General features: G+C 44.1%; 1 protein-coding gene across 1 annotated transcript; it reads right to left on the reverse strand.

Annotated features, from left to right (window-relative positions):
- Positions 1–103: 103 nt before the first annotated feature.
- TMEM254 (transmembrane protein 254) lies at positions 104–8,579 on the reverse strand. The gene is made up of 4 exons (XM_081953797.1): positions 8,369–8,579; positions 7,378–7,481; positions 5,616–5,675; positions 104–2,326 (listed from the first exon to the last, which is right to left on the reverse strand). The coding sequence occupies exons 1-4, from the start codon at positions 8,477–8,479 to the stop codon at positions 2,209–2,211; spliced, it is 393 nt and encodes a 130-aa protein (XP_081809923.1). The 5' UTR covers positions 8,480–8,579; the 3' UTR covers positions 104–2,208.
- Between the last annotated feature and the right edge of the window lie 8,776 nt (positions 8,580–17,355).

The raw sequence follows: 17,355 nt of genomic DNA on the forward strand, positions 1-17,355 counted from the left end.
TCACAAGTGTAAATGCACCAAGAGGAGCCTCACAAGGAAGAAGAATAGAGTTTAGTGTGTGTAGGTTAGCTCATTTCAGTTCAAAAAAGGATTTTCCTAAAAATATTGTAATAAAACTTTAATTTTATAAGTCTATTTCCATTTATTTTGAGGTATTGCCTTAGACTGCAGGTATTATGTCTGTCCTCGCACCTACCCCTCCCTACGACCGTTGGTATAACACAGCCCATTGGTGGACATGGGGGACCGGGCGGGAGCTGATGGGACTTCCCTTTTCTGCATGGCCCAGTAGCTAGTAGCTAGTGTGCCGAGGCCTGGTGCCAGTCCACAGATCAGGGGTTAGAGTCCAATGTTCTAGAGAACAATTCCATCTACCATGTTTTCCCCAAAATAAGACCTAACCAGAAAATAAACCCTAGCATGGTTTTTCAGGATGTTTGTAATATAAACCCTATCCCCAAAATAAGCCCCAGTTAAGATCGTCAGCCAGACGGATACATTTAGGACCGTATTTCCCCAAAAATAAGACCTAACCAGAAAATAAAGCCCTTTGGAGCAAAAATTAATATAAGACCGGTCTTATTTTGGGGAAAACATGATATTTATTGTTCTCTGTCCTCTGTTGGCCTCTACATGCAAATATAAAGTACCATTGACCTACTGCAGTTAATAAGGTAACAAGTGAAGGAAATACTAATAGAGCAGCATAAGGCACCTATCTTACCCTGAATCTGTTGTCCAATCTGGCAACAATATTATTGTCCTGATCTATAAAGGTAGCCCTCAACCTACGACCAAAATTGAGACCAAAATTCACGTTGCTAAGGGAGTAACTTGTTGAGAGTTGTGCCCCGTTTTACGACTTTTCATTGTTAATAGCAACAGCACTTACCTCTTTACAGGGCTTTTACCCGTAAGTGGTTTTTACAGAGTCAGCAACCCAACAATTTGAGTCCTCATTAAATTAGTAATTAACATGGTCGTTAAGCAAATCTGGATTCCCCCTTGACTTCGCTCGTCAGAAGGTCACCCCAAAAGGGTTATTACATGACCCTGGGACACTGCGACCGTCATAAATGTGAGTCCGAATGTAAGTCACGTGACCACAGCGCTGCAACGGTCATTAAGAGTGAAAAATGGTCGTAAGTCGCTTTTTCAGTGCCATTGTAACTTCAAACGGTCACTAAGCAAACTGTTGTAAGTCAAGGATTTCCAGTATTGTAAACAGGATTATTGAGAAAAGCAACCAAGATGATTAGGGGACAGGAGGCTAAAACATATGATGAACAGTTGCAGGAACTGGGCATGGCTAGTTTAATGAAAAGGAGGACTAGAGCTGACGTGATAGCAGTGTTCCAGTATCTCAGGGTCTGCCTCAAAACAGGTCTGAGAATCTGGGGAAAACTTGATTTACTGAGCTTCCATGCTTCTCATCAATGGAATAATATTCCGCACCAATTAACATCATTTGGGTAAGACATCATTAGGCAAATAACATAGATGGGTTCAAATGATGATAAATATTGACTGGTTACTCTTGCATACTTGCAAATCTGGAGTGATTCAGAGCAGTTTGCCACACACATACTGTAGCTATTCTCCAAAGCACCTGAGGGCAGGACAAGAAGTGGAAACTAACCAAGGAGAGAAGCAACTTAGAACTGAGGATAAATTTCCTGACAGTTAGAACAATTAATCAGTGGAACAATTTGCCTCCAGAAGTTGTGAATGCTCCAACACTGGAAGTTTTTAAGAAGATGTTGGATAACCATTTGTCTGAAGTGGTGTAGGGTTTCCTGCCTAAGCAGGGATTTGGACTAGAAGACCTCCAAGGTCCCTTCCAACTCTGTTATCATATTATATTGCCCCAAATTAACAGTGTAACAGCCCTTATCCTAACACCGAGGTCTTTTTATGATTAAACACAAAATAGAAAAAAGGCAAGATACCTATCTATCTATCTTTGAACAGCAGGTCTTCTGTAAGAAGGTGAGAACTTTTGATTCCATATTTAATTTCCGCTTTATCAACACATAAGTTCATCACCAGGATATCCCAAAACCAAAGGGGTTTTTTTTGTTTTGTTTTGTTCTGTCTTTCCACGTAACAGTGAAAGGTGTTTTCGGTCAAATGCCAAAATACGGAGAGATCCTTCGGAGTTAAGGGCGATATCATCCCGTTTCTGTTTCCTTTTCCAGTTCCATTTCTTCACTGGGTTTTCTTGGGTGGCTTGTAAACTAGTAGGAAATGAAGCGAAGCGATGCCAAACAACAGCGTTTGAACGAACCACTGAAGCTGAGTCTTCCTGTCTGTGATGCCTTTCATACTGCGAGGAAGAGAAGGCAAATGACAGCAAGATGTATTTATCGTATTTTTCGGAGTATATGACGCACCTTTTCCCCCCAAAAAAAGAGGGTGCGTCTTATACATTGAATACAGCATTTTTCGTCTCCCGAAACCCCTGCCCACGAATCCCATTTCTCACAAAAATGGATGCGCAGAGGGTTTAGGAGGCTTGTAGAGTGCTCCTGGGGCTGGGGAGGGCAAAAACAAGTGAAAAAGGGCCCATTTTACACAAAAATGGATGTGTTTTTGCCCTCCCAAGCCTCCCACATCCTCTGCACGCCCTTTTTGCAAAGAAATGGCCCATTTTCATGAAAAGGTGGCACATTTTTGCTCATTTTTGCCCTCCCCAGCCTCCAGGAGCACTCTGCAGGCTTCCCAAATCTTCTGCATGCCCCGTTTTTCACACAAAAGTGGGGCGTGCAGAGGGTTTGGGAGGCCTGCAGAGTGGGGGCTGGGGAGGGCAAAACCTTTTTTAAAAAATGTACCTCTTCAAAATCTTGGTGCGTCTTCTGTGCATCTTATAGCTCCCAAAATATGGTAGTTGGGGAAACAGTTCAATAAATAGTAAAGAAATAGTAAAGAAGTGTGATCTTCGGCACATATTCTGCGATCAGGAAAAAAAGTTACTAACTTCCTTCTCGACTGTTCACAGCTGGGACCCCCAATTCCCAGTTACAAAACCTATTCTTGATCTGAATATAAACCTGGAGGAAGGTTCTTTTACTTATTCTTCTTATTCTGCACTGAAAATTGCACTGCTGATGTTACCTAATATGCTAATGAAACGTCTGCAAGAAAACAACCAAGCTCAGAGAGCGTCAAGGGCCTGACGGTGTTACCTACCCTGTTTCCCCCAAAATAAGCCCTCCCAGGATAATAAGCCCTCCCTGAAAATATTGCAACACAACAGCAGCCATGAGGTGACCACGCTCGCCACCTGCACCTCAAAAATAATAAGACCTCCCCGAAAATAAGGCCAAGTGCTTATTTTGGGGGGTCAAAAGAAAATAAGACCCTGTCTTATTTTCGGGGAAACAAAATAGTTTGGTAATGGAACAAGAAAACAACCAAGCTCAGAGAGAATCAAGGACCTGATGATGTTACCTAGTTTGTTAATGAAACGTCTGCAAGAAAACCACCAAGGAGCCCAGTCCTTCCCCCTCCCCCTCCTCTTCTTCTCCTTCTCCTTCTTGTATAACCCAACTTCTCACCCTGCGTATTTTTTGAGATCAATTTCTTGGAGTGGCACTGCACTATTGGTTAGCAAACCCGCGGATAATCAACCGAGGTGTGACTGTCTTCTTGTGCAACAAGAACACACTGGGTTGGGGGAGTAATTGCTTCTATTGGCCTTTATTCCCATAAAGGATGGGAAGAAAATTGCAAGACGAATATAATGTGGCAAAGGAGGGTTGTGAAACCACACAAAGGTGTCTTCTGCGTGTTGCACCATCCACCCTCCATTGAGTAAGATGTCTCCTCCAGAGGAACTTGTTGGGCAGGTCAACTGTGGCTCTCCTAAACTAGATCAGCCACCTGTTCTTTCCTATAGGGACAATCTCCATGTCACACTGAGCGATTTTAAACTTGATACCACCATATTTTGTTTACACCTTCCAAGCTCGCAATGGAAGTACAGTTCTTCTTGACTTACAACAGTGCATTTAATGACTGTTCAAAGATCCAACGGCACTGGGGGGGGGGGAAGGGGAGATTTAGAGCCATGCATCACACTTACGACCATTGCTGCATCCCCAGGGATTAAAATTCATATTCCTGGCAACTGACTCACATCTACGACCGTCGCAGTGTCCCAGGGTCAGGTGATCTCCTTTGGAGACTGCAACACACTCTTCTGGCTCATATTTAATTGGTTGTCCACTAGGACTCCAACACGGAAAGCCAACGCGAAAGCCAGATTCACTTAGCAACGGTGTGACTAATTTAACCATTGCAGTGATTCACTTAACACCTGTGGCCAGAAAGGTCGTAAAAGGGAGCAAAGGTCATTTAACAACTGTCTCACTGAGCCACAGGAATTTTTTTTTGGGGGGGGGGTGTCAATTGTGGTCGTAAGTCAAGGACCTATCTGTATTGGAATGGGAAATCATACTATTTCTGAATATTTTCCGTCCATCTATGCCACGAGTAACATGGGGAGTCCTTTTTGCAACCTTTTAGATGCGGGAGGCAGTGTCCCTCACTCAGACACCAAGCAAGACAGACCCAGACTGCAACGGATAGTTAGGACTACAGAAAAAAACCATGGCTACCAACCTGCCTTCCATCGTGGACCTGTACACTGCACGAGTCAAAAAAAGGCTGTGAAAATATCTACAGACCCTTCACATCCTGGACATAGATTTTTTCAACTCCTACCCTCAAAATGACACTACAAAGCACCACACACCAGAACAACAAGACGTAAGAACAGTTTTTTCCCCGCATGCCATCACTCTGCTAAACAACTAATTCCCACAACAGTCTTACGCCCTGGGGCCAGAGTGGGAAACCTTAAACACTCCGAGAGCCACAAAGGTCCTAACTAGAAGCCCCCCCCGCCCCCGTCCAATTCTGAAGCTGACCATAAGTCCAGTTCCCCAACATAGAGCCTCCTCCTAGCACAGCGTCCTTTTTCCTCCACCTGTCCTAAGTGAAAGCCCTATCAATTGTGGAGCTGAACGGCGACAGGGAGCCACAGCAGAGGGATGAAAGAGCCACATGCGGCTCCAGAGCCGCACATTGCTGACCCCTGCTCTGGGCTGTCAAATCACCTAGCAGGGACGTAGTTTTACTATTATCCTTCTCATTTTTCCTATTACCTGTTTCCTTAACTTCCTATGACTATAACTCTGTTGTTTATATCTCATGATTTATGTCGATTGCTTATTTAGTATCCTATGACTACCGCTGAAAGTTATATCATGATGACTGTATTTTATTATCATGATTTATCACTTGTTGCTTGTATGTACACTGGGAGCTTCTGCACTGGACACAAATTCCTTGCATGTCCTATCATACTTGGCGAATAGAATAGAATGGAATGGGAATAGGAAATAGAATGGAATGGGAGTATGAAATAGAATAGAATAGAACATTACTCCACTCCACTCCATTCTCTTATTCTCTATTCTGCATTCTATTTTGCATTCTATTCTGTTCTGTTTTATATTCTATTCACAAAGAGTATTTCTACATGTAGAAAACTATTGTGCCAACCCAGATCAAAGTTGCCACCTTCAACTCCTGAAGAAGTTAGAACTTACTTGCATAACCAGATACTCAAACACGCTTCTACGATATGAATTAACCAAGCCACCGCATACCTGCAATTAAGAAAAAGAGCATCAGACTTCTCAAGAATTAATTAGCTGTTAGTTCAGAACAGAAAATTGTGAAACTCTCCCTCGTGTCTCAATACTTCATAAGGTTATAAAGTGATTCAAATTCAAATAAAAAAAAAAGGGGGGGTTACGGAGGGTTTTCCAGCAACACCTTGAAAAGTCACAACTTTTCCTGCACTTGTCCAGCATGAGGAAAATACATTTTCGTTTTAAGGTGGTATGAAGCATGTGTGCGTTCATTCCTCCTAATCTTTCTCCTCCAAATTCAGATTATTGCCCTGCTAATTGATACAGCTGTGTTGTGAGAGATGTCTGTGAGAACTTCCCAGCTGTTTCTGGATGCAATAGTTGTTTGAAAGAAAACCAATTCTTAAAGCCAAAATAGATCAGTTGAGTTGAGTTCTACCCTATCGTTTTGCTTTCTACCCTTATCTTTGTGCTTATTTTCATTGTATTCTCCGTCACATAGAACCGTGATGGCGAACCTATGGCACTCATGCCACATGTGGCACATGGAGCCATATCGGTGGGCACGCAAGCTCAGCTCTGGTGTGCATGCGCGCGCCAGCCAGCTGATATTCAGGCCTTCTGGGCCCACCAGAAGTCAGGAAACAGGCTGTTTTCGGCCTCCGGGAGGGGGCGGGGAACGCCTTTTTTGCCCTCTCCAGGTCCCTAGAAAGACTCTGGAGCCTGGGAAGGGAGAAAAAGAGGTCCACTGTGCCACTGCGTGCCAAAAGCGCTGGGAGAGCCGGGGGGGGGGGGGATCACATGCGCATGCACAGGGTGCATAGAATTTTGGGTGTGGGCACGCACTCCCCCCCCATATTCCCCCGCTTTTGGCAAAAAGGTTAGCCATTGCTGACATAGAATAAGCCCTTTGATGGAGTCACCCACTGTTGGATGATGAGTTACCTATAACAAGGCACACAGATTGAATATCTACACTTACTTGGCAAGTATTTTTTCGCCATATTCCCCAGAAGTCTTCTACAGAAGCCTTCTTAAGACTGAGGCATTCCTAAGTTTGATTCCTCAACTTTGAATGTCTCTAACTTCTGCAATGACCAGAATTTGGTCTCGCCTCTCTAGGAGGTTGAATGAGTCAGCATTGGCGCAGGTTCTAGATTTCCTTTGTCCTCTGGTCAATTCTGACTTTGGAATTTTGCCTTGTTGTTTGGTCTCAAGTCATTGAAAATGTTTAGCCAACTGGTGGCATGAGTTAAGAAAAGGAAGGGGAGGGCAGAGAAGGAAGAAGACCTGAAGGGGCAAGATGCTGACTCTGTACACTACTTAGAGAGTAAAACAATGTTAAGCAGTATATAAGTATAAGTGCTATTGCTATTGCTATTGCTTCAACCTTCCATCCTTCCGAGGTGGGTAAAATGAGGACTCAGATTGTTGGGGGCAATAGGTTGACACTGTAAACAACTTAGAGAGCGCTGTAAGAGCACTGTAAAGCGGTATATAAGTCTAAGGGCTATTGCTATTGCCTCAGCCTTCCTTCCGAGTTCGGTGAAATGAGGATGCAGATTGTTTGGGGGCAAAAGGCTGATTCTATAAATCATTTAGAGAGGGCTGCAAAGCACTATAAAGCGGTATATAAGTCTAAGAGCTATGGCTGTTGCTATTAGCCAAATCACCCCTACAAGGAAGTGCCCCCTCCCAAATGTTGAAGTCAACTTACCCTGCATGGAAAGCAGGTTTGTGGTTCTCCTGCAGATACTTTGTGAATCTTCCTAATGGACCCAGGCCGTCATAGGGGATTATTGAAGGTGCAAAGACAGTACACTGAAGAGGGAAAAGAGAAGGCCCATTTTATTAGCCTCACTCGAGCTTCTCACCAGATTGTCCCAACGGTTCCCTTTTCAATCCCCCTTGTCATCTTCACAACCAAATTTGCAAGTCAGTTAAGAAAAGAGATTCTGCTGTTATGCTTTCCATAACCTGTACACAATTATGTTGTTGTTGTGAGCTGCAAAGTCATGTCCAACCCATCGTGTCCGACACACGGAGAATGTTCCACCAGGCCTTCCTGTCCTCTACCATCCTCTGGAGTCCATTTAAGCTCACATTGATCGCTTCAGTGACTCCCTCCAGCCACCTCATTCTCTGTCGTCCCCTTCTTCTTTTGCCCTCAGTCTTTCCCAGCATTAGGCTCTTCTCCAGTGACTCCTTCCTTCTCATTAGGTGGCCAAAGTACTTGAGTTTCATCTTCAGGATCTGGCCTTCTAAAGAGCAGTCAGGGCTCTCTCTCTCTCTCTCTCTCTCTCTCTCTCTCTCTCTCTCTCTCTCTAATCTCCGCCCCCCCCCAGCTATCTCTCTCTCTCTAATCTTTCTCTCTATCTCTCTATCTAATCTCCTTCCCTCCCTCTCTCTCAGCTCTCTCTCTATCTAATCTCCCTCTCCCTCTCTGTTCTTTCTTTCTGTCTGTCTGTCTGTCTGTCTGTCTGTCTGTCTATCTATCTATCTATCATCTATATATCATCTATCTATCATCTATCTATCTATCATCTATCTATCTATCTATCTATCTATCTATCTATCTATCTATCTATCTATCGATCTATCACCTACCTACCTACCTACCTACCTAATCTCCCTCCCTCCCCCCTCCTCTCTCTCTTTCTCTGTGTATCTCATTCTCTCAGCTCTCCACCCACCCCCGCCCTCCTTACGCCGTAGTACAGCATGCCGCCCAGGATCACCGCCATGAAAAACGGTCTGGTCCTTCGGAAGTAGGTGGCCGGGTTGCGGGAACGAGCGGCGGACGCCGACCGGGACGCCATTCTCCTGCTGATTGGCTCTGCCCACGGCTGCGCTTGGAAGAGCCTTTGCCAAGCCAACCCCGAGAAGGAGCCGCTCCGCCCGCCTCCGAGATACGCAGCTCCGCCTCTGGAGGGCGCCCGGGGGAATGCGTAGCTCTGGGCCCGCTGGGTAGTGGGGCGGGGTCTGGTTGGGGCGTGATTCCGTCTTCTTTTGCAGCAGCCCGGAGGATGGGAAGCAGGGCACGAAATGCTCCGCCTTTTCTCTCCGGGGAGGGCTTTAGTTGGGGTGAGGGATCAAAGTGGTTTTAGCTGCACTGAGGCATCGCCTGGCAACGCTGATCCTTTTTCCGTGTCTGTGTGTGTCAAAATGCTGTCTTATTTTCAAACCGGGCAAAATAAAGACAAATCTAAAAGAAAACAAAAGCAGGAGAAAGGAGGAGAATGAAAGGCCAGAAAAAGAAAATGTAAAAAGTTTTTTTAAAAAAACAGGAAAGGAAAAAAGAACGATGAAAAGAAAAGTCAGCAAAATGAGTGACTTGTGACTTCCTTTGCAACAGAAATTAAATTTTAACAGTAACAGAGTTGGAAGAGACCTTGGAGGTCATCTAGTCCAACTCCCTGCTCCCGCAGGAGACCTACACAAATTAGTCCTTGTCTAGTTCCATTTCAATCCCCTCAACTCATCAATCATCCCTTCACTTTTCTCTGTTCTCAACCAAAAGCCTATCAGAATTTTCCATTCTTTAAAAAGCTACATATTGTTTTAGCTCAAACCGAAACAGGTCACTTTAGCCATTTCTGACATTTTTGAAATCAACACCAGCCATTCCTCCATGGTGAGAATTTAGGCAAATATGAAAGTCTTGGTGTCGTTTCCATGAAAATTTGCTCTCGTTTTCCTGGACAAATCAGAGCAGTGATAGCTAACCTTTTTGCTGTTGCATGCCTGCACCCATAATGCAATGCATGTACGACCACCCCATGTGCCCCGCCCCCTGCATTCCCCATACCCCGTCACACGTATCTGTGTGTGTGTGTGTGAGAGAGAGAGAGAGAGAGAGAGAGAGAGAGAGAGATCCCTCCACTCTGTTTTGGGCTTAGTAGGCCACCCTGTAGTAGTCTCCTGGGAAAATGGCCGGGGGGGGGGGTGCCACACACAGACATAAACACACGTCCCCCTTCCTCCACACATACGACCCTCCCCCCCCCCACGCATGCACCCACATCTCCCGCATCCTGGCACATGCGTGGCAGAGACCCAAAAATCAGGCGGCCGGCGGGAGGTGCGCACGCATGCACAATGGAGCTGGACTGGGCGAAGGCTCGTGTGCCCATAGAGAGGGCTCTGCGTGCCACCTGTTCACCATCACGGAGTAAGACTGGATTTGAAGGAAACTGAATCTAGAACCATTTATTGAATGGAGAACGATTCCTGCTATGACGTGGCATTTTACATTAGACAAAGTCGATAGTTTTACCCACTTTTAACCACATGCAACATTTCTAGCCTTTCAAATTGGAAATGCTTTGGATGAGAGAAAAGATACGTCATCTGCCAGCTGGAGGGATAAAACGACAAGAAGAAAACAGGATAAGAAGGATGTGGTTTGTTGGGAAGGTTACGTTTATTTCCTGTTCCAATAAAACCATTAATTGTTATTTGCCACTGGAGAATTCACCTCGGCACAGATTCGCTTCTGATTAGGGAGGCTGCAGCTTTGCAAATTTGGAGGTGATTTTTTTTTCTTGGCCATAAGATATGTTTTAATGCTTTAAAACGGCAGTTTCAGAACTTTTTGAATTTCTCCTGATTGAAAACAGCAAGGGGGGGGGGGGGAGAGAGCTACCTGTTTTCAAAATGGAGCACCAGGGGGCAGTGTTTCTATTTTTAAAAAAAGGTTTTGGGTCGAGACCGATGTTTAAAAGTGTGTATATCAGTGTTTCTCAACCTTGGCAACTTTAAGTCCTATGGACTTCAACTCCCAAAATTCCCCAGCATGCTGGCTGGGGGATTCTGGGAGTTGAAGTCCATAGGACTTAAAGTCGCCAAGGTTGAGAAACACTCGTGTACATGAATACTTTTGTTCTATTGGAACAAAAACAAAAATTCCCCTATTGTGTTTCCTTTTTAACCTTGGAGAGTTGAAATGTATTAAAAAATGAAGGAAAAAAAATCAAGAGGGTTTTCAACGGTGAAAAGGATAAGATATGGGGAGTCTCAAGCAAACTTCTCTATTTATATCCCACCCGTATTATTTTTATAAACAACGAAGTAGGGAACATATCTAATACTACTTCTTCTTCCCATTTTCCCCACAACAACCCAACTCAGTGAGGGGAATTGGGCTGAGAGAGAGAGAGTGACTGGCCCAAAGTTACCCAACTGACTTTCAAACCTAAGGTGGGACTTGAACTCAGGGTCTCCTGATTTCCAGCCTCGACCACTAGGCCAGTGATGGCTAACCTTTTTGTCATTGCGTGCTTGCACCCATAATGCAATGCATGCACGACCACCCATGTGTGCTCCACCCCCTGTGCATGAATGCATGCCCCCCCCCACGCATGTGTGCGCAATCCCTTGCATCCCGTTTTGGGCCTAATAGGCCTCACTTCAGCCTCCTGGGAGCAAAAACGGATTGGGGAGGGCGTGCCACCCCCCCTGCGTTCCCCCTTCCCCCACACATATGCAAGTGACCTTGCGCATGCGTGGGTGAGACCCCCCCATGCATGTGCACATGTCTCCCGCATGCGCCTCGCCTCTGGCGCATGCGTGGCAGAGACCCGAAAATCAGCCAGCCAGCGGGAGGTGCGTGCGCATGTGCAGTGGAGCTGAGCTGGGCAACAGCTCACATGCCTGTAGAGAGGGCTTTGCATGCCACCTGTGGCACGTGTGCCATAAGTTCATCATCACGGCACTAGGCCATCTTGCCTCTCCTTGTTGGAAGCCTTTCATTCCTGAGATAAACATCCAGATGTCAACACTCCTCCTGCTCTTCCCTCTGGTCTGGATCTGGTCACTACTGTCAGTTCACTTGTGGGCGCACTGCGTGTGCATGAGCAGTGCAATAAAAAAAATTCTGTGCATGCGCAGAAGCGAAAAACAGGTTGGTGGAGCCTACGGTACTGACCAGAGAATCAGTTCTGGGTCGTGGCAGGCCTGTGTTGCTACCGGTTCCAGCAACCCAGGCAAACCACTACCGGTTCAGCCAAACCGGTCTGAACCGATAGGGATCCACCACTGGTCTGGTTGATGGAACATCACATTCACATCTTTGATTTGATTATAACTGTCAGAGTATATTATTAATGCAGGTCAGGGTATAAATTTGTCCTCCCCATCTTGGACAACGCCTTTTGGGATGACATCGTAGGCTGGAAAAACACACCAGTCTTGATTTCTTGAAAGATTGCAAAAGGTATCCGGTTTGAGGTGGAGTACCTAGCTTGTGGTTGGTAGGACAAGTAGTGAGACAAGTAACTGGTCTACATTTAGGCCAAAAAAAAAACAACAACACCCAAACAGATCCACAAATATAGAATAGTTGGTACCTGGCTCAACAGCAGTAACTGTGAGATGGATCTTGGAGTCCTAGTGGGCAATCAATTAAATATGAGCCAGAAGTGTGCTGCAGCCACCAAAAACCCCAATGCAGTCCTGGGCTGCATCAACAGAGGGATAGCATCAAGATCATGTGAAGTGTTGTACTGCTTTATATGGCACTAGTTTGGTCACCTTTTATACAGGTAATCCTCAACTTACAACAGTTCACCAAGGGGAACAGGGGACCCATTTGTCAGCTCCTGGTCCATCAGGCTAAAAAGGGACATGTAGAAGTCATTGAGGTTGAAGACACTAGAACAGGAGTCGGCAACCTTAAAACATCCAAAGAGCTTTTTGGATCCGTTTCCCACGGAAAAGAAAACACCAGGAGCCACAAAATCCTTCCCCTGCCTGACTACTTCCTAAGCGGCCACAAAACTAGCATATGTAGTTGGATTAAACATTCTGTTTTCTTCTGAAACTTTTCTTTATCCATGGTTGGCCTACTGGGGGTCGAAAAGCTCAATGAATCACATGCCGGCAGGTGTCGCACGTTTGGCGGTGGTGATGCATGTTTTGAGTGACAGGGAGCTGCAGCAGAGGGATGAAAGAGCCACATGCAGCTCCCGAGAAAACTTTCCATAATCTTGGTCAGGAAAAAAAAAGAAACCAAGGATACAATGAATAGCTCTTTATGGAGCTATCACTGAGAGGGATGTCCGGAAACGATCCAATGGCTCAGTGGCTAAGACGCCGAGCTTGTTAATCAGAAAGGTCGGCAGTTCAGCAGTTCAAATCCCTAACACCGTGTAACAGAGTGAGCTCCCATTACTTGTTCCAGCTTCTGCCAACCTAGCAGTTCGAAAGCATGTAAACATGCAAGTAGAAAAATAGGAACCACCTTTGGTGAGAAGCAGTGTTGGGTTTCAAAAATTTTTGGAACCTAATCTGTGGGTGTGGCCTGCTTTGTGGGAGTGGCTTGCCGGCATGTGACTGGGTAGGAGTGGCTTGCCAGCCATGTGACTGGGTGGGAGTGGCCAAGACGATGTCACTGAATTCTTTGCCCCAATGGATGAACTACAATAAGATTAAAATAAGTACAAAAACTATAAAAGAGCTACTTACAGAAGGAAGGTGACTGTTCTTGCCAGTCTTCAGTATCACTGACTCCAATGAATGGGCTGCACAAAGAAGAGACACAGAAATGAACTCTTCCATTGCATGTACTGCATTGGGATGAAACCAGCACACAAAACAATAAAGACAGCTACTTACAGAGGGAAGATTACTGCCTTGCTGTTCTTCTGCACCACCACCTCACCACCTTGCTCCAATAACCTGCACAAAGGAGAGATACAGAAAGCAAGACTTTAACTGCATGCACTGCATTAGGATGAAACAAGCACACAAAATAATAGAAAAGGAAAATTACTGTCCTTTTTTGCGTCGTCTGCACCATCACCTCACTACCTTGCTCCAATAACCTGCACAAAGGAGAGACACAGAAAGCAAGACTTTAATCGCTTGCACTTCACTATCTCAAGGATGAACCCAGCACAGAGCACACCCAGCAATAAAGACAGCTACTTACAGAGGAAGGACCACTGGCTTGCCGGTCTTCTGCACACCACCTTATCTCTTTGCTCCAACAACCTGCACAAAGGAGCGAGACAGAAAGCAAGACTTTAATCGCTTGCACTTCACTGTCTCAAGGATGAACCCAGCACAGAGCACACCCAGCAATAAAGACAGCTACTTACAGAGGAAGGATCACTGGCTTGCCGGTCTTCTGCACACCACATTATCACATTGCTTCAACAACCTGCACAAAGGAGAGACACAGAAAGCAAGACTTTAATTGCTTGCACTTACACCTTACATAATAATAATACAGTGAAAGAGATACACTCAAGTACTTACTTGTGTTATTGCTTTCCTGGTTGTTGATATTTCCATACTGTTCTTAGGTTTCCAGATTCCTCTGTTGCAGCTTTCCTGGTCTTTACTCATGGATCATCAGCTGTGTGGTGGTGCCCTCTGAGCCAAACTTTCACTGCAGGAATTGGGTCCCATCTCTCAACAGGCATGCCAACCACACTTATCACCATCAGATTACTTACGTTTGGAACAGTTAGGTGTGTTCTTTGCTCTGAACATATTAGGTTCATTTTTGAGAACCCCCTTTCTGCCTCTGCTGAACTAACAGCAATTGTTCTGACAATATCTCTAGCTTTTCTGATACCATCAGGCATTTTGTAATTGTCTGGATTTTTCAGCACATTTTCCAAAAAATCTCTGTAGTCGTTCAAATTAATTTTGTAATTAAAAATTCTGCCAAATGAAACCAATGCTGCCTCTGCCTCAGCCCATGGAACAACTACATCTTCAATTTTCCAATAATCTGGCTCCAAATATGTGATAAAGTGTAACTTGTTTGTGGCTGGCAATAGGCTACCTGTTCTTAGATGGTCGCAATCCATCAGCCTTTTCTTCAAATTGGTGATGATGCTTGACAGAAGCTTGTCACGAGGAAGGGCAACAAATCATTGATTTGGAGCTAAATTGATGTTTTTGAAGGCTTGTGTTTTTAGCACTTCCACAAATTATTTTTCATATCTGCCCTTTCTCTGTATAAGCACTTCAAAAGCATTGATTGTCTGCAATACTAACTTTTCGGCCATGATGATATTTGTCTCTCTCCCCTGTAAGGCATTTGACAGAAGAGAAATCTCACTTAATATATCGATCATGAGGGCCAAATCCTTAAAAAAATTTAGATTTTCAAAATGGGAAGCCATGCCTGGGAATCTTTCATTGCCCAGAAAAAACTGATGTAGCGCTGGATAAACACGCCACACAGCTATGGTTGCCCTTAAACTACAGGGAGCCCATCTTGGTCCCGAAACTCTGCCAATCTTCACAATTTCTATGCCCAGTTGTTCGGAGATTTGGAAGAGGTCATTCTGGCTCTTGCAGGATTTCTGGAAGGTGGTGTGTATTTTATCAAGGAAGATCTTGAAGTGGTTGATCTGCTTCACTTCTCTTATTACATCATCCAGCACAAATTGCAGGAAGTAGTTCAAGCAGTGCCAGATGATGATGTTTGGGAACTCTTGAGCTATTCTGGCGCTGACTCCAGATTTTCTTCCAAGCAAAACACCATCGGAGCAGAGAGCGATTAAATTCTTCCATAGATATTCGGAGGTAAATCCAACTTTATGCAAGCTTCCCATCGATGCGGAATATATGGTCTCCGCATCTTGTTTCTCTAATTCCAAAAGCTCAATGAAGACGGTTGCTGGGCATTCTGGATCCTCAACTCTAACAAAAACTATCAGCACTGCTTTCATTGAAAGTGTTGAGGCTTCATCAATTATTAGGCACACCTTTAGATTCTTTGCAATAATCCTGGAAAACACGGTGGTCTTGATTTGGTTCGCAATGAATTCAACTATTTTCACTACAGATCTCCGTGAATGCAAGCCAACTCCCACATCCACTCCAACCATATTTAGCAAATTTACCTGCGCTTCGATGTCTGAGAATGGATTACATCTTTGCGCCAGATCATAAACAGTAGAAAATATTGTGCAAGTACTGGATAAATGTTTCTCAGTTGACTTATCCATGGATTTGGTTAAAGCTTCCTGCTCCCATTGCTTCCTACTCTCCATGCAAATAAGGTGTGCTTTTGATTGAAAATGTTCCCTTAATTTTTTTCTGAGCGATGCTTGTTGTGTATCCTTGATTTTCCCTGCTGGCACAACCTGGAAATGTTTCCACTCTCTAAAAACATGAATACCTTTCTCTAACAAGAACATGGGTTTTGCACAGTACTCACAACCCATCTTCTTATCGGATACCGTCAGTCCATCATACTTGTCCTTGAAGTGTCTGTATTGCTGCAAATTCCAGCAGTCAGGAAGTTGTGGAACTTCAGTGGAGTCGATGGACTTGCTGCTTTCTCTGACCTCAAGTGGTGGAAGTGGTCATGCTGATGATGCTGGTGGTGCTTGTGGTGCTGGTGCTTGTGGTTCTTATGGTGCTGGTTCTTGTGGTGCTGGTGCTTGTGGTGCTGGTGCTGGTGACTGTTGTGGATCAGCTGATTGCTCAACTCTTGGTTTTTTGGAGAAGAAAGCGGTCATACTCTGTTGCCTTCTTCATTATGCTAAGTAATACTAACTGCCTGCCAAAGAAATAAAACAATATTGGACTCAATTGTGGTAGTAAGCTGAGGACTACAGATAACAGAAGGGACCTCTGCTTTCAACCAACAATGTACAGTCTTTTCAGGAAGGATGAGAAACAGGAAAGATATAAACAAACAGGAAAGATATAGTCTTTCATCCAAGAAGATAGTTCAAGAATGAATGTCATATTCCCAGAGCAATACAGATTTCCTTTTTCTGAAATGTAGTTCTCAGTTCCAGAAAACAGGAATATATGTATGAGGTTCAGTACTTAGGTCGGTCCAAGTAGCTATTCAGAAGTTAGCGGTTAGAAGCAATGGTAAAGCAAGATATGGAATTAAAACCAGAAATATTTTGTTGCCTATTTGAAAGGGAGTACAATATATATTTAATTTTACACATGTTAGCAGCTGCTGGAATTGTGTTTGCATAACAGTGGAAAAACAGAGATATGAAAATGAATAAATATTACAATCTGCAGGAATAAATAAATTGACAATTAAAATCAAGAAGGCTTTGAATACTTTTTCACATGGGATTTGTTTTAGCAATTGCTAACTAAAAGAAACAGAAATTAGAAATCCAAAAGTATGAAAGAAGACACAAATTATATAAGGAATGGTCACTAAAATGTATAAGGAAATATTACTAGATCATTATTAACGCATAGATAACTGCGGGACATTACACACCCACACCCACACAAACTATGACAGTGCCAGGAAAACACCAAAAAATAAGAATCCCCCCCCCCCCAAAAAAAGACTGCAAATGAAACCAGTTTTTTTTCCCTAACCCTAAGGACAGGAAAGACAAAGCCATTGGAATAAATATTATCAAGACATTGTGGGAAATTATAAAGGACAGTGCCAGGAAGCTCACAGAACCATCAACCACCTCAGAATTACCTAAACAACGAGGGTGAAACACACTAAATCTGGCAAAGCTGCCTTGCACCAACCTGGCCTGCCCATAGAAAAGCAGCCACTTTGAGACACATAAACCTGGTCTGAACACTTAAAAGCAACATATTGCATCACAAAGAAAACATTTGCAAAAAGGAATAACATTTCTTGTAGTAAATATATTTTATAAACAATTAAAAAATAAAAATTCCCTAAAAATAATAATAAAAAAAAGATATTCTATAAATTAAAAAATCCTTA

This window comes from Natrix helvetica, assembly GCF_964273705.1.
Source record: "Natrix helvetica genome assembly, chromosome: 5".
Taxonomy (NCBI): domain Eukaryota; kingdom Metazoa; phylum Chordata; class Lepidosauria; order Squamata; family Natricidae; genus Natrix; species Natrix helvetica.